Source organism: Nylanderia fulva, unplaced genomic scaffold, assembly GCF_048542155.1.
Source record: "Nylanderia fulva isolate GAGA-0341 unplaced genomic scaffold, ASM4854215v1 Scaffold11, whole genome shotgun sequence".
In the NCBI taxonomy this organism is placed as follows: Eukaryota; Metazoa; Arthropoda; class Insecta; order Hymenoptera; family Formicidae; genus Nylanderia; species Nylanderia fulva.
The window spans coordinates 6169508-6195171 of record NW_028189302.1 but is presented as its reverse complement, the minus strand read 5'-3'; the positions used below and the strand labels follow the sequence as shown (position 1 = coordinate 6195171).

At 37.3% G+C, this 25664-nt stretch overlaps 1 protein-coding gene across 2 annotated transcripts in view; it reads right to left on the bottom strand.

Annotated features, from left to right (window-relative positions):
• The window catches only part of LOC114943697 (serine/threonine-protein phosphatase 2B catalytic subunit 2), a 128044-nt gene extending 102616 nt beyond the window's left edge, over positions 1-25428 (bottom strand). Inside the window, exon 1 of one of the 2 annotated variants that reach the window (XM_085487814.1) lies at positions 25035-25428. In XM_085487814.1, coding sequence (XP_085343940.1) covers positions 25035-25086 — 52 coding nt within the window. In that variant the 5' untranslated portion in view covers positions 25087-25428. Of the gene's footprint in view, positions 1-23871; positions 23958-25034 lie in introns of those variants that run through there. The other variant, XM_085487815.1, reaches the window with a different exon arrangement.
• Positions 25429-25664: the final 236 nt, after the last annotated feature.

The following is a 25664-nucleotide window of genomic DNA, read 5'->3' as shown; positions in this document are numbered from 1 at the left end:
GGATGTCAGTCATATCTCGTTTTTCATTCTTGTGCAAAAATAATTGTCGAAGTAATATAGTATAACGACTATGTCATTGATAATGCATTAAATAGATTTTATTAAGTTTTTAAAATAATGTTCCAACATTATCGCCATTCATCGTGATGTAATTAATCCCTGACACGCGACGGTCTCACAAAATCACTTCTCTTTGGTCCCTCTATTGTTTTCCTACTTTATTCGATAAAATAATTTTGTTTCTTTAGCACATAATTGTAGTCAGACAGATTGCATTTTGTTGCTAAAAGAAAGAAAGGAAAAAGAATACATTAGATGATTGAAAACGTCGTGAATCATACATCACGTGTTGCACGACTGCACATATGTTATATTCCTTAATTCTTAAGATGCAAGGCGCATTTTACTGTGACACGTTATGCATTCCGACGACGCGTTTAGTGTTACCGATTTGGAGTTGACAAAAAGTTCTATCCGACGAGAGAAATCCTCCGTCGTGGTGGCCGTAACGAGAAACACAAAGATTTCCGAGGAGAAACGGAGGTGTTTTGGCGCGGCACCAGGGAGAATCGTCTTTCTGGCACAGACGCGGCGTTCTTTCGTAATAATTTACATGCATCCCGGGTGCGGAGATGCTGGCGGGAAAGAGAGAAGAAACCGAGAACTCGCCGGAGTATCCGTTTGCCCGCTTCGCAGCTCGAATCATCGTAGCTCGAAGACGCCGGCCCGCCCGAATATCGTTTTCAGCGAGCTCGAATGACTGAGTCTTGCCGCATCACCGGATATCGAATACCCATGCATACGTATTCATGGCGAGAGCGTCCCGACGAAATTCGAAGCCACCGTCGCGGAAGTTTCTCGACGTATGCCAAAACCTCGACGAGCTACTCCGCAACTTGTCAATCTTTTATATATATGTAATTTATATATATATATATATATATATATACACACACAAGACTATATATGTGTATTATATATATACTTAAGACTAAAAGCTACGGTATATATTATAATATATGTATATTTGATAATAATTAATGATTTTGTATCGCTAGTAGATTAGTAAATCGAGATATTTTTATATAAATTCCACCAATACTATAGCTATAAATTGTTTTTTATTACAATTGTAATAAATAAAAATTTATTGTAATAAATAAACAATAATATAAATTGTTTTTTATTACGATTGTAATAAATAAACAATTTATGAGTTTGGGAAACAATTTATAGCTGGTATTGGTCGAATTTAGATATAAAAATACCTCAATATGTAATATTTAGTATGCTTGCTAAGGAATTTCTGCGATATGAAAAAATAAGTTCCTAAAGTAAATATTAATTCTGGATTCGAAGTAATAAACACACAAACTGATTTGACAATTATATTAGAATTACACTCAATAAATCGACGAGCGAGGAAAAAAACATTGCACTCTGCATGCGCGAGATAAGCGATAGATTTATTATATCTCATATCAGTCAATACGTATAGAGCCTGCGTAATCATTTTCTAAACTTTGTAACAACACTTAAGAATTTAATCTTCGCGCGAATATAAGTCACAGTCGAGAAAATAACTAGTTTATTTCTTATTAATATAATTTCACCAAGCTTGCACTCGGCACGCGCTGAAAATTGTTTTTACTCAATAACTAAAAATAGACAAAAATATGTCGGAAACTTTGAAAAATTTAATTAGAAGAAAATTATGCGTAAATAATATACACGTAATTATACATACAAATATGCATTTGAATTATGCATTTATACTTCGTTATGGAAAATATATGTATATTGCATGTCAAATAATTTTCCCGAGTTGTTTGTAAGATTTATATAGGAGAGGGACAATTAAATTTCTCTTAAATACTATTTAAAAAATGAGTAAAAATTAAAGAACTCGTAGAAGTGGAAGAGAGGCATTTTCAAGCTCGAAGCTGCAAAATACGAATTATCCGGTATGAATACCGCCGCACATGTCAAGAGATACGTTTCTCATGTTTCGCAGAGAAAAGAAAAACAGAGGATTTTTGCAGATGCGCATTCCAATGCACAACGCTACGTATGCACCATTCGAGAGTGCATGGAAAATAAAATGGCAGGAGCGAGAAGAGAAGCAGTGAAAGAGAGGAAATGGAGAGAAGCGCTGGCCGATGTTAAAAATGAAATAACCCGTTGCAAACGTATTGATAAATCCGCATTGTTACAATGAACGTATATACATGCAAGTTGATGAAATGAAGAGAGAAAAAACGAAAAGTTACCCTCTCGTGCAATCTCTCTTTCTCTTAATTAGTATAAAATTACTCATCTCTATTTTTTCTCTATCTCTTTTTTTTTAATATTCAGAAAATATATTTAAAAATAATCATGCATCGGTTTAACGGGATATCATTGTAAAATATGTAAATGCCACGAATCGCTCGAGTCATCTGACGTAACGAGAAGTGACGGCGAAAAGTTCAGGATTATATATTCTATACTACTATATATAAACGGGATTATATATTGGTTGCAACGTGATATTGAGCGTCTCTTTGCGCGGTTTCCCATTATATTATTACGTAGACATGCGATATATTATTACGTAGACACGACGATAATGCACAAAGCAAAAAACATGTACAAGTGTCGCGCAGAGAAAGAGATCAACGATCGCTAATTCTCGCACAACGCTGTGGAAAGGCACATCTATCAAAACGAGATAAAACACACAAAGAAAGAGAGAATTAGTGCACGATCTGCATCTACGAGTGTGAGAAACGACGCGATTAAAGATTGGAAAAACGAAATTCCATTTGCGCACGTTACCGTCATTGTTCAATGCGGATCTGCGGTGCAAAAAAAAAAAAATAAAATAAAATAATTCGGAGGAGGTCAAAGCTCCGTTCTTCAGCTCGAAAGTTAATTCGCGCGGATCGGCGAACGTTACCGGACTTAATTATGCCTTTATTGAGAATTTTAAACTCGCATGCAAAATTAATTAATGTATAAACTCGGAAATACAAGTAATGGAGAAGAAGAGATGCAGCTTAATTATATGCGTAAGTTTTTCAGGACACGAGCATTAACTCTTTGGTTAATGGTCTGCGTTCAATTTAATCATTGATCAAATGTGTATATAAGCAAATTTCTTTCACCAAAGTTTCGCTCTCGAATCTATCAACCCAATCGGGATCGATAAACCCACCATTCACATTTGAAGTTACAGATAATTAAATTACGTTCTACATTTTATAGCTTCATGCTATAAAATCGTACAATAAAGATAATAAAAAAAAAATTAAAAAATTGCCTTGAAAAAAAGCTCGATAAAGAAAATATCAAACTAGTAAAAAAAATGGAATCGCGCAGATGAGTATAAACGGGATTCTTTTCGTAAACGTATGTTCCGCAAGAGATACGCGAATAAGAGATGGATCGGTAAAAGGACAGGCTTAATCTGATCGACGTTCGGACTGTGGCGCATACGACGTTTTCGCTCGCGTGACACGGGTTTAAGGAGGAAGGAGCGAGAGAGACGGGACGTCTTCTCTCTAGTACGCTGGCGCGAGCGTATCGATCGGTGACAGAACGCGTACAACGTCGCAGGATGAAGAACCATCCCGTTCGCCGCGGCTTAGTCGACCATCGCGGGTCGACTGGGGTCGAATGGCAGGAGCGGCCCGTCCGAATCGAGCCCGGCGATCGAGCATCGAAGGATGCCGATCGATCGAAGAACCTCTCCGACACGGATTACCGGTACCATCCTTATATTCCGGATCACCGGAGCCGAAAACGCATCGATTTAGAAAAGCTCACCCGTATATGAGAATGATTAATCGCGCGGCTCGCAAGAGCGGGAAATAATTTAGCCCTCGAATCTTGATCTCTCTCTCTCTCCCTCTTTCTGTCGCGATCGAGATGCGAGCCTCCGTTTTTCGCAATCATGTTTATTAAATCAGATCAAAGTAAGATGTTTCAAGCTCTTGTGATATCTGTATTAAGAATATCCAGCTAAGATATTGAATGTTGCAGAATTCTCTTTAATTAGCACTGATTGTGCTTAGCAATGTTTATATTGAAAGTTAGTATTACTTTTAAGAACGTTAAAATTGTAATTTTTATTTTTTATTTCTGCGAGATTATGGAAGATGAAGTATCTCGAATTTTGTAGAAAGATGGGGGATGAAAATTTGTCCAATGGGTTCGCGAAAACGCGTCAATATCGAGCAGATAACGCGGAAAGAGCAAGAGAGAAACGAGTCCTGACGATGACGCGGGATATCCGGTCTTCTCAGGCGCGGATCCTCGATTTTCCGAAGCATTAATCCGTCTGGACACGAGGAAACGTCGGAAATGGCGAAACGTGGGCCAAGGCCGGGGCGAGGGAGAGAGCCAATTCAATTTTCGTGACGTTTCCTCTCCGAAACCGAACCTGGCAGGGAGAAGCGACACTTTCGTGTAAATTGAGCGCTGACCTTTCACCGTCGAGCGTTTGAAAGAGGTTAATATGGCGATAACGACAAAAAATGCGAGGTTTCGAAGTAAGTGTGTTACACCACGATGCTTCGAGTGATATATTTATCTAATCAAACCCCCAATGTGGATATAACGCTCTATTTTAAACGTCAATAATTATCCTGACAAATTTGTTTTGCATTAATTATATAAATCAATATATTGTATATCATATATATTCGAGACAGTTTTACATATAGAAATTATATATAAAAATTATCCAGATATATCCTAAAGATATTTCATCGTCATGACAATAATGTGTAAAACATCCATTTCTCTCAGAAAACTAAATGCTATTTTTAAATTTCAATATTTGATACAACAGTTTATTTGCATAATAACAATTTTAAAGACAACTAGAGGGAGAAAAAGAAATATTCATGTATCTAAAATGGAGCAAAACCCTGAATAAGCGCGCTTGTGATAAAAATAAACTTTATTTAATATATATTAAAATATCTCTGCTTTATGTACGCAGCGTGTTTCAAAAATTAAAAAAAAATGCACACAGATTTGATCGACGCGTGGGAACTCGGCATTTCAAAATGTCGAATGTTTTATACGTAGAAAATTCGGCACCGTTGAATACCTCTCAGCATTCTCGCGCTTTATACACCGAGCGCGGAGCGAAAAATGTCCGGGCAATAAAATTGCTAATTTAACCGCCTGCTCGACATCTGGCGCGCGTTTCCTCGCATTATGCGACTGCACCACGTGCAATGCGCTCGCCCGCGCAATCACGACGATATAATGCCGTCCATGCAGGAGTCGGCAATAACTATCGCGCGATATTCCGCCGGCCATGTTTCTATTTCGCAAAATAATAGATCTCACGTCCGAGAGCTGCTCAAAATCTGCTAACAATAAAGATACGAGTCGGCTCAGAATCTCCGCAAAATTGGAGCAGAATAATATGCATAATTAAATAATAAAAAAAAAAAAAAAAAAAAAAAGTATCACGTTCGTGATGTAAGAGCAGCGTTAATAGGGAAGGTAAATAAATCGCGAAAATAATCTCGCAATATATCGATCGTAATTATCGGACGATAATAGGGTCTGAAGGTGTCCGAGCGAGATGTTACCCTCGCCGGGGCCTGTCGGAACCGTGGTCGTTGCGGGGGCAGTGACACGTAACTAAGATGCGAAGGCCCGGCTGCGATAAAGAAAAATAGCCCACCCTCGAGGAAAGGAGTCACGGGGGATAGGCGAGCGAGAATGGCCCTCGTGCGGAAGGCAGAATGGAAGAAAGGATCGCGCGGAGAAGAGCTCGAGGTGCTGCACGCCCTTTCCACGTTAAGAGACAAATTGATCGTACGTATTTATATCCGGCGGTAAGGTACATCCAAGGACGAGCCCCACGAGCGAAGTAAAACGCGCGTCTGATATAAAGAGCGTAGGCTCTGTGTAATTCGTTTTTTTTTTTGCGACAAATCAATCGCTGGTATGCGAATTGAATTTTAAGTGCCTATATAGATGTGAGTATGAGTTCGGAAACTTCATTATAATTTTTTTTTTTTTTTACCGATTTTTGAAGGTAATTTCTGGAAATTATAGACTCGAATTCACTAGATGATAAATCTCGTAATTAATAGCTTTTAATAATGACAGAAGAGAATATCGCAATCGCGTGAATTGTTAATATCTTTCCGTGTAAAACGACACAGATGCGCTGTAAATATTCAACTGAGAGATTATATGTATACATATTTCAATGCGTGAGCGTAAAATGTAATGCTCGGATGACATACGGCGAAGAGACGTGAATCATGAAACAGTATAAATGTCATCCGATAAGTAGACGAGATTAATTCTCAAATCGAGGACGCGCTTTATTTGCCGCTCGTTGCTTACTACGTTCGATACTACGTCGATAACCTTGAGTTTATCAAGATTCTGCGTCAGTAAATTATCCGTGGACCACGCAGATAGCCCCGCGATACCAGGAATAACACGATACTTCAACTTTATAATTGCTCAAAATAAGTATACGCTCTCGTGTGGACTCGTCAAATATTATTTAATATTACCTAAATAATTATATTAAAATAATCGATTATTTAAACCGATTAGTGGCTACTTTATTTTAAAACCATCACATTGCAAATTTATTGTAATTGTCCTTCTATGAAATTCTGCAGTTATATATTTCATATATAATTGTAAAATGTCATAATAATCCATTGGAATTCAACATTATCTCGGTAACAAATGCTAAAAATATATAAAATTTGTTCTTTCAGAAATTACGCACTTCTTCAAATTTTAGATAAAAGTTCCCAAAATTAAATAATCAAACGTTTTATTATTCTTTCTTTGTATTTGATATTACTTATCACGATATTCCATATATAAATAAAATACAAAATTTTAAGCTCGAGAAAAATATACTATAAATGTTCGGATATTTATTCAAAAAACGATATATCTGCATTTCCAATATCTCTTTTGTGTCTACATTCCGAATATGTAAGTTTTCTTCAATAATCAGAAATATATTGTAAAGTGACATTTATATAACATATTTATATAGAACATGCGACGATACAAAGAGAGAAAGAGAGAGAGAAATTACAGACTTGTGTACCTTTTATCATCCTCCCAACCTGGAGATCAAGAAGCCACGTGAGAGAGTCGTGTGTAACAACGAAGGAAGATTTTTTTCCATCGTGATAAAAGAAACACGACGACGTATCGACGACGCGTAAGGGCAAATGCGGGAAGATTGATCCGGTGGATATGGACGATGAAATAAGTTGCGAGTCGAATGAAAAATTTATGGCGGACAGCCGGACGGACGCAATCTCGAGTTTCCCGGACAGGCAGGAAACTCAAGTTCGTCGAACTCCCTCAGTAAGGAAGTGTCAATAGAGTGAGACCTTCTCGGCCCAGGAGGACGAGCTTGTTCCGAAGGATCCCTCAAGATGATACGTCTTATAATCTCTTCCCTCGTGTACCCCTCGTGTAGTTTCTGAGAAACCGCGCGTGACACGCGTGACAGACTAAAGTGACGGATTAAGTGTTAAGTGAGCTTTAGTGCTTACGGAGCATATTGAAAAGATATATAATCGACGCTATTAAATCATCCTTTTCTCGGATACGTATACACGCTTCTGCTTATTAATCCTTTGATTAACTTATGGATTTAAAAATGCCAGTTTTTAATTCCATAAGTTCTCGCACATATAAATTTCTCGGGAAAAATTCGTTAGGATTTTCAGTAATATTTTTCTACTTACATTGAGAGTTTATACGTGCTTCCTATGATTTGTGTGTTTATTGTATAATTTTATTCCAAGATGTTACAAATATATAATAGAAATATAATTCTTTATATAGACTCTGGATATTTTTTGATGTCACGGATAGAGTTGAAAAAATATCTTAAATACATCTAATTAATACGTATACACGCTTCTGCTTATTAATCCTTTGATTAACTTATTGATTTAAAAATGCCAGTTTTTAATTCCATAAGTTCTCGCACATATAAATTTCTCGTGAAAAATTCGTTAGGATTTTCAGTAATATTTTTCTACTTACATTGAGAGTTTATACGTGCTTCCTATGATTTGTGTGTTTATTGTATAATTTTATTCCAAGATGTTACAAATATATAATAGAAATATAATTCTTTATATAGACTCTGGATATTTTTTGATGTCACGGATAGAGTTGAAAAAATATCTTAAATACATCTAATTAATACGTATACACGCTTCTGCTTATTAATCCTTTGATTAACTTATGGATTTAAAAATGCCAGTTTTTAATTCCATAAGTTCTCGCACATATAAATTTCCCGTGAAAAATTCGTTAGGATTTTCAGTAATATTTTTCTACTTACATTGAGAGTTTATACGTGCTTCCTATGATTTGTGTGTTTATTGTATAATTTTATTCCAAGATGTTACAAATATATAATAGAAATATAATTCTTTATATAGACTCTGGATATTTTTTGATGTCACGCGGATAGAGTTGAAAAATTATCTTAAATACATCTAATTTAACGTTATGGTTTTTCAAATCAAATGACATTTTTATCCAATTTTTTGAGAGCAACGTGATATATTAATGCATCGTAGTTCATACAACTGCTTTCCCGATAGCTCACTTAATACCTCGCACTTCGTTGTAATCTCTACCATCATGGCGTAACAGCGTTTTATTTATCTCGTGCGAAAGGTACGCTGATGCATGAAGCTCGTGACGCCTTTCCCGCGGGGATGCATAAACCCTTGCTATGAGGAGAAATAACACATTTCCTCTTGCGGCTTACCGCGGCGATCGCCTCGACCTTTCCCCACTTAGTTAAGTCTGTCAGAAGAGCTCCAAGATGCTGTTATAAATCTTTTATTCGATCCAAGCGACATGAAGCCAGATGCTACGCGTTTCGTTTCGCAATATAACGACAGTTTTATTATATATGTAACGATGATTTGATTATAATGATAACGATGATAATCATCATAAAGATATTAAAAAATCGTAAAAACAGTGTTCTTATACACAGAAAGACGCGAAAGAGATATCGATTTCTTTTATATTTATTTATATGTTGGTTATATCTCAGAAACATTAGTAAACCATTATTTTGTGATTTTCCACGTCTTTCCTTCCTCGTGAATTTATTATGGCGACAATTTAGATAGGCCGAAATAATTGAAAAATTATTGAGTTGCCTTCAAGTAATAATGATTGAAGAAAACTACTACTTTCTGTTTCGTATAATCAAGTTTTAAAAAAGATTCACGTGTTGAAATATACACATTACCAGTCAAACGTATAACAACTCTATAATTAGATAATATCCCGTTGAATCTTATTAATTACAGAATATTCTGAAAAAAATATTATCAAGTTGGATTTACGTAACTATGTATAAAATTATGCTCAGAAATGATATTCAATGATACTCTGTTAAATAAGCTTGCATAATTCAACAGCTGAATTTTACAGAGAAACGAAAATAAACGAATCATCATATCAATCGCGGCATTTCGCGAGGGGGAATCACCGGCCCGTTCATTCTGTCAGTTATTTACGACGATGATCGGATTGGATTCCGATCGCTCGTATCGTTAAAGCGACCGTTTTATGCCCGCGCACGCGAGAGATGCATTTATGCGGCGCGACTATCGCGAACGAGATGCACGACGTCACGACGTTGAAACAACCTCGACGTTAACTGCGACGACGAGAAGAGAAAAATTTATATATTTATACATACGTAATACAATAAATAAATTATCGCGAAACGTGAAATTATGAAATCAAATAGGATTTTAATACTATTTGCAATTACCGAATATCTTCGTAGAATTTACCCTACAAATCATGCTAATCGTGGGACAATATATGGTATTGAAAGAATTTTATAAGAGTTTCTCTATTTACCATTTAATAAAAAATGTTAATATGTATTACACAGTAAAATTAATCGAACATATTTAATATCTTATTGCAGCAGATATTTTTATTGCGGTAAATATTAATCAGAGAAACTCTTATAAAATTCTTCCAATACTACATATATTGTCCTACGATTACCAGGGCGTTTACCCTAATTTTCAAGGTAAATTCAAAGAGAAAATTCTCTCGGTGTAATGTCACTTTCGGGAAAAAAAGAAGTAAAGCGTCAATCGGGTGCAATTTTGGAAGAAGTCTTGCGCATTTCCTAGGAAATCTTTTCTTTTTCAATCCATTGTTAAACACAAGTTGTAGGAAAACAGTGGACAAGGCAATGACTACGCTATGAATAAGGTAATCTATACGATACTACGGGGTTGGCCGTGAGTATTGATCGGCCCCGCCTCTCTCACTCTATTCTCTGGCATACTGCTTTCTCGCTTACTCTCTCTCTCTCTTTCTCTCTCTTCTCATGTTTTCCCTCCAATCCACCCTGCCCTCCTTTTATCCTCCCTCAAAAGACTCAAATATTTTGTTGTCCGATCCGAAAGGAACAGAAGGGATTATTTCTTGCTTCCCGGTCAACGCTTCTCAAAAGAAGCGCCGCAAGGTCGTCACCCGGAAAAAGGACACGCACCTTTGAAAACTAACGATAATCGTTTTACCTGTTGATATATAAATATTGAAGAAACAGTGACACGGTTCTTTTTGTGAAATGAATGAGACTACCCTTAGTGCATGCTACTAGGTAGTATAGTTCAGAATTCAAGAAATCACATTTGTGGAACACAGTGCTGATTACTGTTGCTAAAGGAAATTTGAAACGCTAAAGGATAATTGATTTGTAAGTTTCGAAACTTTAAATATATACTAAATATTACTTTCTTCAAAAAATCGTCTATAAATAAAAATTACGCGAAAACACTTCTGCCACTAACCATAGTATCTTCAACTTTGAGAAATCACGATAAATATATGGCATAATTAAAGGTTAATATATTAATAATTTGTTTTTATTTTAATATTTTGAATATATTATTTCAATTAACAAAATTAATATTGAATATGCGGATGCGCTGACTTAACATTGCGTATCCTCCATCTTCAAAAAACATTTTAGCAAAATCGTCAATGAAAATCAAATACATCAGAGTTGCTAATTAATTGCTCCAAAATTTTACAAATAGATTTTAAAAATATCAAATTTTTATAAATCCATCAACGATGGACTGTGAAAACATTTTAGAGATATATATTTATATTAAATTCTATCTTTATTAAATTTATATTTATATATTAATTATATATATAAATTATAGAAATACTTTATTAAATATTTTTAATATTTAAAAATATAAAACAGAATATTTTGTGTGTTTCAAATTATACAATGATTACAAAACTGAATCACCGCCGCAAAAATAGATGGGCAATTAATTTTATAAATAAGAAATTTAATTAATAAAATTATAAACCGCCCACTTTATAGTTGTTCGATTTTTTCTCAAATCTTCTCCTCCTGTTTATTTTTTTGCTGGTCCTTTATGACATCATATACGACACTCCCTTATGAAAACATGGTTAATTACGATCGCACACACGCCTATTAATCATTAATCATCAGAGTACAACGAGAGTTTTACACTTACACAGCATTAATATTCGTACACGATGCCTTTATAATCTACTATATGTATATTGCGAGAGGAACACGCAAAGATTAGACATTTAACGCGTTCGGAAAATCGTACGATCGAGTTCACACAATGCTCTGTTGTTAACGAATAGTGTATGCACGAATTTTACGCCTATTTTATTATCGATTATCTCCCCCTACTCGTTCCACTACCACCTTCCTTCTTGTTCCAGTCTCCCAAATGACAACAAGATCACTGTACGTAAACAATGGGCACGCTAGGCGCCGAATTTTTGTCTCGACGTGTAAATCAGTATCAACTTATATTAAATGTTATATGTATATTTCGGGATTTCAACAAAATTAATTGTCATATGCAGTGATCTCTTCGTAGTATCTTATAATTACTTTTATTATTGTAGTCTTGTCATTCACGTAACAAAATCCAAAAGAACTGAAATCATTACACACGTGGGTTGTATTATCTTTGTATTTCTAAGTATGATTAATATTTGTTAAGAGATGCCAAACGCGATCATTCCGCGATCGATTAAAGACTATCAGTTCGCGCAACTAATTAACTTCCGCGATTAACGTGCCTCAAGTAGTCATTAATCGTAATGCAGTATCGAGAAAGTTGATGTTATTTTCGAATTTCTCAGCCATTAATAAAAACATCACGGACTGAATATAAAAATGCATTGAGTGTTATAAATTTGATGTTTGTATATCGGTGATCTGCTATGTAAAAAAAACGCATAATTTATTCGATCAATATATGCTGCGGATATCCATCCTTAATTTTAATTTAAGCATTTATTCACTTGTGTTATAATGAGATAAAAAAATTATCGTAAAATGCACGCGTATACTATATATTCGTTAACAATGGCGATAACATTTTATCGCGCGATTTTCCAGTGTCAAGAACGTATAATCGTTAATTTTTTCGTTCTTTGTAACATAAAATAAAGTGCGCAATTAACATCGAGAGTGCTATATAAAGTTCCGTGCAATTGTCGCATTCTGATTAATACGCTCGAGATCGTATTTAACAATACTCTCGACTGAAGGAGCAACAAAGTATAAATAAGAGAGAAAAAGACATCTGATAGCGGAGCAATCATAAAGAGAGGGCGAGTAATTCAAACATTATCAATTTATTATTTGCAATCTGTAAAATTAATTGATCGCTTATCTTCGCGATAAATATTTAATTAAATCATTGTGAAACATAATGCATATATAAATATTCTATGTCTAATTTTAAAATATTTTGAATACTTAATAAAAATATTATTTACAGCATATTTATATATATAAAAATACATAAAATATTTTGTATATATGCATGTGATGAGATCATAAGATGTAGATATATAGAAAAATATGAATTCATTTAACCTTTAAATGTTAATGCATTTATAATTTTATATTTATAGTTTTATATTTTATAAATATATTTATAAAGACTTTGAGCACAGTTAATGAGTAACTAATTATAATATATTTATATTTTCTTCCAACATAAATATTTTTTGGAGACAAATGCTAATGTAAATATTAATATGTAAGCATTCAGTATATTTCTATATTTTCGATATCAATTTTTTGCCAATTAGTAGAAGCAATAAATTTGGGATTAGAACAACAAATTAGCAAAATTAGCATTTAATTATATCCGAATTTGATTTCTTGTAATATGAGTGTCAGATTAACGGAGATCACAAAAGCTCTCATGTATATGTGCGCATTACGTAACACGACACGGATAATTATGAATCGCTTACGAAACGTTGTAGTCTTAAAATATTTTCAGGTATCATAGACGCAATCAACACATCGAATTTTGTTCTTTTCCCTCTTTTTTTTGTTATGCTGGGAATATTACATTTGCATGTTCTCGTGACACAATGTAATATAAAACTATTCATATCACCTGAATTATCATAAAAAATCTACCAAGTTCCAAGTTTGTCTCCAAGAAATATTATATGCAGAAAGAAAGGAAGAAAAAAAAAGAGATAGAAATGCAAGAAAGAAATTGCCAAGGATTAATTAGAATTTCGCTACTGTCTCTCGCACTACAGAATAGATGATCAGACTGCAAGATAGAGAACTCCGATGCAAGAAACAACGAAGAAAATAGCCATAGAACAATTAGTTGGCTATAAGTGTCTACCTATATCGGTGCTCGACGAAGCAATCACGACGCAGTCCGACAAACGTCAACGAGAAAAAACATAAACGCGAACGAAGTATCGGCCCTTATTTATGCGGTAGACGTCGAAGTGAGAGAACGCACACAAAAATACAAGGCGGAGAGAGATGCGAGAAAATCAATCCAGCGCGTCTTCTCAAGTCGTTTAAGGGCATCTCATCCGTCACTTTTCCGATAATTTCCGAGATAGAAACGGGGTAACCCTTTCTCGTTTGTTCGCGAGACCTATTGACCCGCACTCGACAGATATCCGTACTTCCTTTAAACACAGAGTATGTGAAGCTAATAATTTGTACGAGTTATATCTATATCGCAACTAATTTCGAATAATAACTTATGCACAAAGGGCGCAAATTATCAATTATCGATTCATTTTCCTATTTGTCCTCCAATATGCAATTGGCACTGCACCGTTTTGTTAAATCGTTAAATGTGCAGCTGATATTATGGGACTATATATATACATATATATATATTTTTTTTTACATAACAAAATTGATTATTTAAGCAACAGTTATGATGTTAGCATAAAGATATAATACTCTCTGACATTTTCCCTTTATTCGGCGTCTCGTAATGAAATCGAATTGTAAAATTGGCCCGACTTCGCGCCTCTATTCGAAGGTAAAATACGACGGTGAACAAATCGCTTCCGGCTTAGAACATGTAAATGAACCGTCGTTATATATATATATATTTCCCCGACGCGCCGGACGCGGATTGTGAAAGCGGGTTAAGAGCCAGAGCCAGAGCCCGTGAGCGAACGTCCGTGAGGAAGGCCAAGTGGAAAAAGCGGGAAACGATTCCGCCGGCCGGATAGTTGCCTTCGATCAGATATATTCCGTGACTCGAAAAGCGGGCCACGTAATGAATTCGTGCGCCCTTCGCGTCGGCTGGCCTGGTTTCGTTGCCGACGACGATATGCTAAATGAAGGTACGACCTTCCCCTCCGCAAAAAGGAGATGGAGGTTCGCGCGAGGTCACGGATTAGCCGCTCCTTGGCGCAGAAAATTCGAATAAAAAAAAATCGATCGATCGAAATCGATATTTCATCGCGTACGCAACGTGTCGCGAAAAATCGAACTCTTCTCTCTCTCTCTCTCTCTCTCTCTCTACGTCGCTCTATCGAGAAAGGGTTAGGGAGAGAGGGAAAAGAGAGGAAGGGGGAGAAAATCTGTTCTGGGGCACATTAAGCCCCGGATGAAAAACCGAGTCGCGGCCGGGATAAAAGTTCGCTCGCCACGCGATGAGAGTAGAGCTGAATCGACTAATCCAATTTAATCACCGTAAATATAAAATTTTATTTCCGGCATATACAGTACGTTTTAATTTCTCCGTGCGACTCGTTCGTTTCGCGCGCATGATATTTATTCCACGAGATCGGACATCTCACTTTTGCCAAGGACTCGCGAGAGGGCAAACGCGCGCGTTTGAAGGACGATGCTGCAACGAAAAAAAAGGGAAAAAAATCGAGAAAGAGGCTCGCGAGCGTTGATATTTTTATCACGCGGTTTTTTCTCGATAATCTGTATGTTAGCTAATTATTTTCTCTCGATAAAATACATATAACGCGATTAAATAGAGAAGAGCGATTTGCTTTTAGCAGCGCAAATACGATCTGACAAGGCAAACGCCGTTCCTTGCCGTTATATATATATAGGAGCTGCTATCGATCTCCGTAGGAGAAATTCGCTGACAAGGTTGCAAGGTTGTACTAATTGAGGGTTTTAATTTCCTGTCCTATCATCCCAAACCGCCAATTTATTTGTATACGCGTAAACACGCGGCAGTCTCTTCGAAAATGTGAACGTGTCAAAATGACAATGTTCGAGAGCTACTGTACATAATTATATTCCGAGAAATTACGAGAGTTAATTGGGAAAACGGATACCAAACACTTAATGTCATGCAATCTAAAATTTCTTCCTTGAATAGAAATAAATATTGAAGTGTATACGACCAATTTCTTGTAAAAAATTATTCCAATTATCCTAAAATTCGTAGAAAATCAATTTCATAATGGGTTCTTTTATTTAAGAAAAATAAATAGAGAATGTTTATGTGGGTTAATCCTAGCGTTTTATCCTAGCAACCTTTTTTACAAATTTACAAAAGAATACAATTCGATACGGTATACCTACTTTCTAAAATTTTCGGCAGATCGCTACATCTATTTCGAACTCAAGAATGTGTTTTATCCTAAATAATCTTTTATTCTGTTAACACTAATACAAATTTACAGATTTATAAAGGAATACAATTTGATGCGGTTACTTTGACGAAAATTTTTAAAATTCTCAGGAAGTACTATTTTACTGCGGCTTTGACTCTCTGCAACATGGATAATAGAAAAGTTTGTAAACGTCTGTCACCGAACAATATGTATCCATTGTATACATATAGTATTGAATAAAGTTGTATAGCAATGATTCACCAACAGAAGACGTCAACAGAGGACACCTAACAAGAGTTCTCAGCGTGTGATTTTAAAAAACTCAGCAAACAGATCTTTAGGGATAAGGAACAATGAAAAAAAAGGCTCCTTAATGCTTGAGCATTCGGTATTCAGCCAATTCATACTTTTAGTTTTAAGCCGCATGTAAATTTTAGTTTCTTTTTTAAAGGAATTTTTTACACTTACACAAACGATTATCTATGGACATATCGCTTTAGCGCTCTCTCTCTCTCTCTCTCTCTCTCTCTCTATTTATCTATTGTATATCTATCTCTTCTCTCTCTCTATGACTTACAATTAGATAAATTTCTTAAGAAATTTCTCTATTCTCTTCATTTTTTAAGAAATTTATTTAGATAAATTTTCTTTAGATAAATCTTAAGAAATGAAGAGAATAGAGAAATTTCTTAAGAAATTTATCTATTCATTTTCAAAAAACGAAAAAATTGATTCAATTGGGTCATGAATAATATATTTGTGAATTCGGGATCATTAATATATTCGACCGTGACAAAGACCTTTTTTTTATTTTTTACGAAACTTAATGGAACTGCAACGAATTCTTAAGATTCTTACAGTTGACATGGATGTCCGCATAAGATCTTTTCTAGAAAAAAAGCATAATTAAGTTTTCCTTCTTAATTTTTTTATTTTTGTTTTATATTAAATATGCAAATAAATTGCAGTATTTATTCAAAAGGAAGAGCTAAAACAATTGTTTTATTGATTCCAAGTACAAATGCCCCCATCTACGGACGCCCATAGTTGCAGATTCGATATCTCGCAATCAGCTGATAAACAAGACGATTAAGAGAAACGAGATCAAACGAGTCTTCCCGCGTGGATTTATCCCTCCTCTTCGGAAATATCGTCTAGGCGATAAAACGAGCCGCTGGAAGGACGTTTGTGCGCGATCCGGCCGGTTCGTCGTTCACGAAAATAAAATTCCCGACCACGCCGCTCTGACACGCAAAGAGAGAGAAAGAGAAAGAACGCACACAGATGCGCACAGATCCGGTACGGTACACACGCTCGGTCGTGAAACGGAGGACCCGGCCGGACGGATAGGGGCTCGCTTCTTGTTTATTTATTCTTTCGTAAAGTCAACAAAAATTTCGCCACCGGCCAGCCGGACCCGCCACGGAGCGAACAGTGGACCGCGGCCGAGCCAAATGTAGTTGGCCGACTAGCCAAATGAGAGTTTGCGTCTATTATTACACACCGCCCAGCGGCCGTAAACCGCCACCGGGACCCGAAGAACGAACCGAGCGAAACGTACGAGCCGATACAGGATGTATCAAAGAAACGATGGGATTGTCCGATGAGGCAGACTTCCTTGGAATACTCGAAATCGATCTTTCCTCTTATCGATTCACAGTTATTTCAGAGTGTTTACTTATACGATTTTATATATAGAGTATATACGTGAAATATATATACGTTAATCTCTTTTTCTTTCTCTTTGGTAATAGATTTAATATATTTTAAATTAATATTGCGGGATTTCGCATGAAATTTTTGCTGCGTACGTCAAGAGTGACATATACTATATATTACATCTCTAAAATCTATATTTATATGATTTTATTCAATGTTATCGAAAGAGATATATATACGTACAGATTTGATAACATGATTTATGCGCGTTATTGTAGAATAAAATTAAAAATGTGGCGTCATAATAAATTTGTTTTGCGTATATATTACTTTCTTTTATAAAATTTCCAGATATTTTTTTCGATATTGCGGCTAAAATAATTACAAGGGAGAGTGTAAAATTAAAAAAAATATTATATGCAAATAAATCCAATCTAGTGCCCTAATTTTTTGCATTTTATTCTATAAATACATTTTTATTTAAACTTGTCTTTTTTTTAATATAACCAGAAATAAAAAAAATTTCCTCTGCCAGGATATATTATTCTATGAATACTAAAAAATTATATTTGCGTAATTTTGCAATTCAGATATACATATATCCATTTAAAAGAAAATGTTGAAAATTATTTGTGCGATTTAATTATGCTATGTTTACTAATTGTAAGATGCAGAAAAAGCAAAGATCTCTCATGAGTCAAAGACGCACTACACAGTATATCCATATTCTAAATATTCATAAGCTTGCAAACGTCCGACTATAGACTCCATTTCTATACAAAACAAAATTTTGTAAAGCTTCGGATGAGAACGAGGCAACATCGTTATCGTTACACTACGTCAAACGACGTATGCCGTGGATTGTAGAGAGACTGTTATCGACCACACGTTGATATCGAAAATTCATGAGGGAATATTTAATTGAGAAGAGCACATGATCCCGACACTCGCTCGTCTATTTAGTAGAAATTGAAATATCAAAGTCATAGAAGAAGAGAGAGATAGATATATAGATAAATACAGAGAGAGAGAGAGAGAGAACACTAAAGCGATATGTCGATAGAGAATCGTCCGTGTAAGTGTAAAAAATTCCTTAAAAAAGAGAACAAAAATTCACGTGCGGTTTAAAACTAAAAGAATTAATTAGCCGAATACCGAACGAGCTAGAAACGATTTCGTCGGTATTTAACGTGCAGCAAGCATTTAAATCCCGATACTTGAAACTTGGAATCTAACCCGAAGAATTTGCAGAGTTGGCATTTAATAAGACAAACACACGCATATGCGCGTGTCACGCATATCGCGATTAGATCGGTGGCAGTATGGCGTAATTTCGAGAAATCCGTAATCACGATAATGATGCAATATATCTTGTAATCATTGAATCTCATTAGCTCCTAGATAAACGCGTGCTGCAAAGAGGTTCATTCACCGGCGTTTATTATCGACGCGAATGGAGCCAGCATAGCTCAGCACCGAAAGAGAGAGAGAGAGAGTGTAATGTATATTATACCTTTAAATATATATGTACATATATCATTATGTATATGCATTTTGTATAACACGACCAATGTTGACGACACTCCCATGGCTGGCGGATGATAATTAAAAAAATGCATAATAGCGCGAAAAACGAGTCGCATCTCATCTAATTATGCGTCGAGAACTTAATAAAATAGAGACTTTTTTTTCTTCAACGTCGACAATTTGAAATGTTTGTACGCTCTTCGAGTGTATTTATGCAAATTACGAATGACGGGGACAAAAATTTAGAGAAACGTAAATACGTGTAATAATGCGTGGCCATCACAAGATGTTACTAGCGAGGGATCTCACAATATGCGATGAATGCCATAATTTATCTCGCGCGCGAGCGACAAATTTAACGCGCGAAACGCGTAATAAACGAAAATAATCGTCGCGTGTGTGTTAACGCGGCGGACTTCTGAATCTCTAGTTGTTGGAAAACTGCGTTCTTGGCGAGCGAAAAATTTCGAGTTGTGTACGACCATTGTATTATAACATACGATGCAAAACAGCGTCTACGCAAAGTCGAATCTCTCGCAAGGCTACACCAGTTGCTTTATAAATTAAAGATGATTCCACGAGCGTCTATAATTCACTTTAACGAGCACCCATCGACCGATCGGGATTTTGAGAGAGAGAGAGAGAGAGAAAGAGGGATATTATTCCTATCGACGGGAGAATGTGTAAGCAATTGATTTTCTCTAATTTAACAATTTATCAAAGCCGCAGTAATTAAATGGGTTTATCAAGGACTCTATGCAATGAACAAACGAAACAGTTAAATAATTATCCGCGTGAAAATATTACTCCCTTGAAATTTAAAAAACGCGCGCACGCGGACTCAAGGATAAAATATTAATTATAGATCCTTCACATAAGTCATTAATGCGTTCTAAGTTCGAGAACGTCTGTCTCTCGTCGCGACGCGCCGTTATTTATCAATGGTAAACAGAAGCGAAGCGTTATAGAGGCGGGCGCGGCAGAAATGCACGAGCACTTTGCATATTTAATGCGATCAGAATGTATCGCGGGTCAAGAATATCGTGACGCGCTGCGCTATTTTTCTCCGTACAAAAGAAATGTCACGCAGGTGACGCACGTCATATATTATCCGCGATACCGTGCTTCACGCGTTGAAATATGCACGCGTTTCGATTGAAAGAGAAACCGATACGATTCTAGTTTATGACAGTCGCTCGACACAATAAAATTCTCAAGGTATTTATAAAAAAATATATATATGTTTCAGAACAATCTCTTGGCGAGAAGCTAGCTGTCGCTCGCGCATTAATAAAAAAAAAAAGATTTCCAGTCCAAAATATATATCTCGATTACTTCGTGCAAGGAACATCGAGGTCAAGTGTCCAAAGAATTTTTTCATTCGATTAATTCATATATCAAAATTATATCGATTTATAAAAAGAAATATATATATATATTCTCCTAAATAAATATTTAATTAAAATTTATTTCGAAAATGTAAATTCTAAAATTATAGAAATTTCTAATGAGAATCGCGCAGCGATATTTCGGCGCGTGACGTGCGGGAAAAAAAATGGATCATTGCGAACATCGGGGCACCAGTACAATACGATTACAACGTGACTCTCCTCCCACAATAGACGCGACGCGCGGACGCAATTAGACTGCAAAAATATTAGCATGGTAACGCGAGAGCCGCCGGCGTAACGCGATGCCTTTTAAATTCGGTAATTGTCCACGCGCGAGAAAGCGCGGCCGACGTAATTGACGACGCGTCGCGACGCCCCTTTTTCTTCTCTCTCTCACTCTTTGTCTCTCTCTCTCTCTCTCTCTCTCTCTCTCTCTCAATTTCGCACGCGCGCGTTGTCGTCAGATTCTTAAAATAATCCCAAGCCGAGAGAGCCGGTCCGTCACGTCGAGCTGGAGCGCGACTTTTGGCAGCGATGTCGTCACAATTCGATTTGATAATCAATTGTGTCCGTCATTCTAATGACGATTGAGCTTGAGCAATCTAATTTTAACGGGGGATAATTCAACGACATCGTGCAGGTCGAACGAGTAAATAGAGAGAGAATCTCTCTCACGATACACTCTTTTCAATTACCGCACAGAGAAAATTTTCTCTTATGATTTATTCTGAAAATCATGGTAATCGTGGGACAATATATGGTATTGAAAGAATTTTGTAAGTTTCTGATTAATATTTACCACAAAAAATATTAATACCTATGTACATGTACATAGTACATATTTTATTGTGATAAATATTAATATTTGTTTATTGTGGTAAATATAATATTATAATCAGAGAATATTGTTCCACGATTACCATGATTTTCAGGATAAATTCTAAGAGAAAATTCTCTCCGTGCGTGAATTTTTTTTTCAAAGAAGAATTCTTTCTTAAAGGAGAGACCGCGCATACAACAACGTTCGTCATTTATATATGCGCTCTTAAAAGCTGAAGAGGAAAGCGGTTTATAATATTAAATGCATATATATCTCGAAACGCGTCGACCTGAATTTTAACTTTCCGTACATCTCGTGTCGCGGCACGAAACATCGAAATTACGAGTACACACGCGTTCGTGGAATAAATTACGAGAGGAATCTCGCGCGCGCGCATCTCGTTCAAGTGACATTTCGAAATTACGCGAAAGGATAATCGAGGGTGTAGCTAACCAAACCGATCGCGCAAAAGCCGGACGTGCTCCGTTTATTCGCGTATCAGGGAATAAGAGATAAGCCATGCCCGCGAAGATCATTCCTTACGATTTGGCACGTTCGAAGCGGGAACGATTACGAAAACGTATCCGGCGCCAGACGACGACGAGCGCGTGAATTTACAACGAAAAATCATGCTAATGCATCTGCCACTCTCGCGATTACGATGTACGTTTCTCATCGTAACGAGGTGGATGAAAGAGTGGGAAAGAGCTGGGACGTTTGTTTCGTCCTTGGAAAAGAATGGGAAATGAGAAAAAAAAATTATGGGACGTCGAAAAGCTGGCAGTGTTAACAATCATCGATTATCGAATCCGTTATTCCGACGGCGTTCCTGGAGACATTCCAAATTTACGCTGCGGACAATGAGTTACGATCATGAGACATTATTTACGCGACCGCGAACATTTGCATAAAGAGAGAGAGAGAGAGAGAGAGGGAGAGAGAGTTCTTTGACAGTGACGAAAATGGGTTGGGGAATGTAAATGTAAGCTTACATATCCTGTATAAGGCAATTTACGACAGCGCGCGTAAAACTATTTCGAGATTTTCGCATTAAACGATACGAATTAAAATGACTTTTCGTTTACACAAATAAATGCACACAGCAGTATTTTAATCTTTCGTCTAAAGTCGAAAAAAATAAACACACAGAGAGAATTTTCTCTTAGAATTAATCCTGAAAATCTATAATACGGTAATGGAAGAATTTTTAAAGAGTCTCTCTCTGATTAATATTTACAATAAAAAATATTAATATATACCACAATAAAATATAAAATATGTTGCATTAATTTTAATATGTAGGTACATAGTAAAATTAATCGATTAATGAAAATTCTTCTATTATTATATTGTCCCACGATTATCATGCTTTTCAGGATAAATTCTAAGAGAAAATTCTCTCTGCAGCGCGACGTTTGACAGATATTTGTCAAACGAGATATATGATTTGCTCCTCGTTTAATCTTTTGCGGAATGCTTTAATCGATTTTCGATTATCCGGAAGAGATACGTCTAATCTGTCTCATTCGATTCACAATGAGAATTGTTATATATGTATGTATGAGAACGAAACTTCCTATACTATATATATATATTCTGATACACATCTATCTCTAACTACATAATCGGTACACTAGAGCCGGATTATCCGGTGCTCGAGTATCGGATTACGCCATTAAATTTTACGATCTCGGGTTAAGTCGCCGACATTTTAGACAAACGCAGAACCTCGCGCGAAACAAGGTTGCGCATAAAGAGATGACACGGCAAATAAACGCGTGCATAAAAAAAAGATCGTAAATCCTCATGTTTGAAAGCGTCAAGACAAACGCGGGTGATTAGGCAATATTTATATCATATATTAATCTATATACACACACACGGAGAGAATTTTCTCTTAAAATTTACTCCGAAAATCATAGTAATCATGGGACAATATTGGAAGAATTTTATAAGAGTTTCTCTGATTAATATTTACCAGAATAAAAAATATTAATATCTACCACAATGATTTATCATGATTTTCAGGGTAAATTGTAAGAGAAAATTTTCTATGCAGTTGTGTAAAAAAAAAAAAAAAAAAAAAAAAAATCAGTTTCTCGCGTCAAGATTTTTCCCGAGGCGCTATTAAAATACTTATGCAGTCTCGCTCGCGCGTGCACTTTTATTTCGTCAATTTCATATGACCTAGATTCACCCTCATCGAGAATCGAAGAATTATGCGTTCGTAGAAAGTCGGAAACGGAACGCGGAAGATGCGGCATTCGCTCAACTGTGAACCATAAAAATCGGGGAAAAAAGGGAATAGAAAAGGACAAAAAAAGAGCGACGAAAGAGGAAAAAAAAAATACAAAAGCCCCATACTGCGAGGGTCAACGACCTAAAGAGTACTACCTGTGTGGACCCTTAAAACCGGGGTCTCATTTTCACGACGCTCGTTTTCAGTGATATATACAATATATTGTACATATACATACATATATATATATATATATATATATATATGTACCGTAAGCACTCACCCACCTTTTTCCTCCTCCTCTCGGATATCGAAAAACGATCGATATCATTGTAAAATTTGTTTCCAGCCGACACTCCGAAGAAAACAATTCGCGCGTCTATATGCAATACGCAACAAGTATCTTCCCGCCCTATATAATAGAATATTCGACTTATCAGTCATCCGAACACGCTTCCGACATCGCCTCTTTAAACGACGCAGGGCCGCGTCTTCGAAACGCGCACGCATATTAAATGACACATAGCGCACATACGTGCGCGCGGACCTACATGCAATGACAGCTAGTCAGCTGTTCGAGGAGAACGCGTCATTCGCATCCGGAGAAAGAGATGGAAAAAAAAAAAAGGCGCGAGGAGACGACGCTCGCGTCCTCGAGACGATCGCGTTCCTCGACCCCGCGGAAACGAGGCTAACCGAGCAGCGCGACCTCCGGGATGAAACCTCCGGGGAAGATGGCGGGGGAGGGGGAGGGGAGGGGTTGATCGCGCCGCGTCGAGGTTTGGTTAGGTTCCCGCTGGACCGCGGCCTTTCAACCCTACACGGAACGCGAAGGGCGAAGTCGAGTTTTTTTTCCTTCCTTGACGAGGATGCGAGAAGCGGAGCGGAGAATCCGCCTGGCGGATTCCGCTCCGCTCTCGCGGCCGAACGCGCGGCCAGGTCGATAGCAATGGCGTCGCCGAGCGAACGAGCTGGCAGACAGGCAGAAAATCAATCGCGTGTAAGACACGCGGCGTGTTTTGACGCGCCTACTTCGCTCCGATCGACGTCTCGATATCTCGAATCCGGGGAGAGGATTCCTCGATGAAAAAAAAAAAAAAAAAAAAAAAAATTTGCGTATCTCTACGCGGGGAAGATAAATATAAATATTTGACAATTCGAAATAATATATCAATTTTTTTCGTTCGATCCCCGCGACTTCGGAGATACCTATAACGAGATGGACCGGAAAGAGAAAAAAAAAAAAAGAGCGAAAAGAGGAGGCGCGAACAACGACGACGTTACCGACAGAGACGGGCGGAAAAGAGACGGGGCCGCGGGGTCACTCACTCACGCACTCACGCACATTTGCATATGTAGAGATCGCGGTCGCACTCGCGAGTCGCACTCGCGACTCGCCGGAAAGCATGCGTTTCGTCTCGTCGAAGACGCGTTTAAAAATGTGGCTTACTTTTGATCACTCGATCCGTCGTCGGGAGCTTCTGCGAATTGTTGGAGGTCATGCTGTACGAGGATGAACGACGAGTGGGCGCCTCCTCCTCTCTCTCTCTCTCCGCTCTCCTCTTCTCACTCTCGCGCGCAGCCGGACCGCCGTGTCACTCCGCCCGCACCGTTTCTTTTCCGCTTTCTTTCACTGTTACTCGTCTTCCTTTTCCTTCTCTCTCCTCCCTGTGCTCACTCGCGCTCGCGAGAGTTAGAACGGCTACCTTCCGCGTATTCCGGAGGGGTTGGGTAGAAGGAGAGGGCGGTATTTTCACCTCGAGAGCCCGGCGCGGCCGCCGCACACACACATGTACACACGCGCGCACGGAAATACGCCGCCGGGAGGGAGAGAGCGGACGACGACGGGGGCGGGGGGGGAGGGAGGGTGGCGGCGGAAAGGTGACGGAAGTTATCGCACGGCACGGCGGCACATCGGTGCCTAGGAAATGTTCATCGACACCTTCTTCTTTCTTCCTCTCGAAGGAGGTGAGAAAGAGAGAAACGACGGCTCTTTCTCTCTCAGGGCGGTCCCCACCTCGCACACACCCTTCGCAAGAGGGTAGGTGCACTCGCGAGTGCACTCGGCGATTCAATAGGA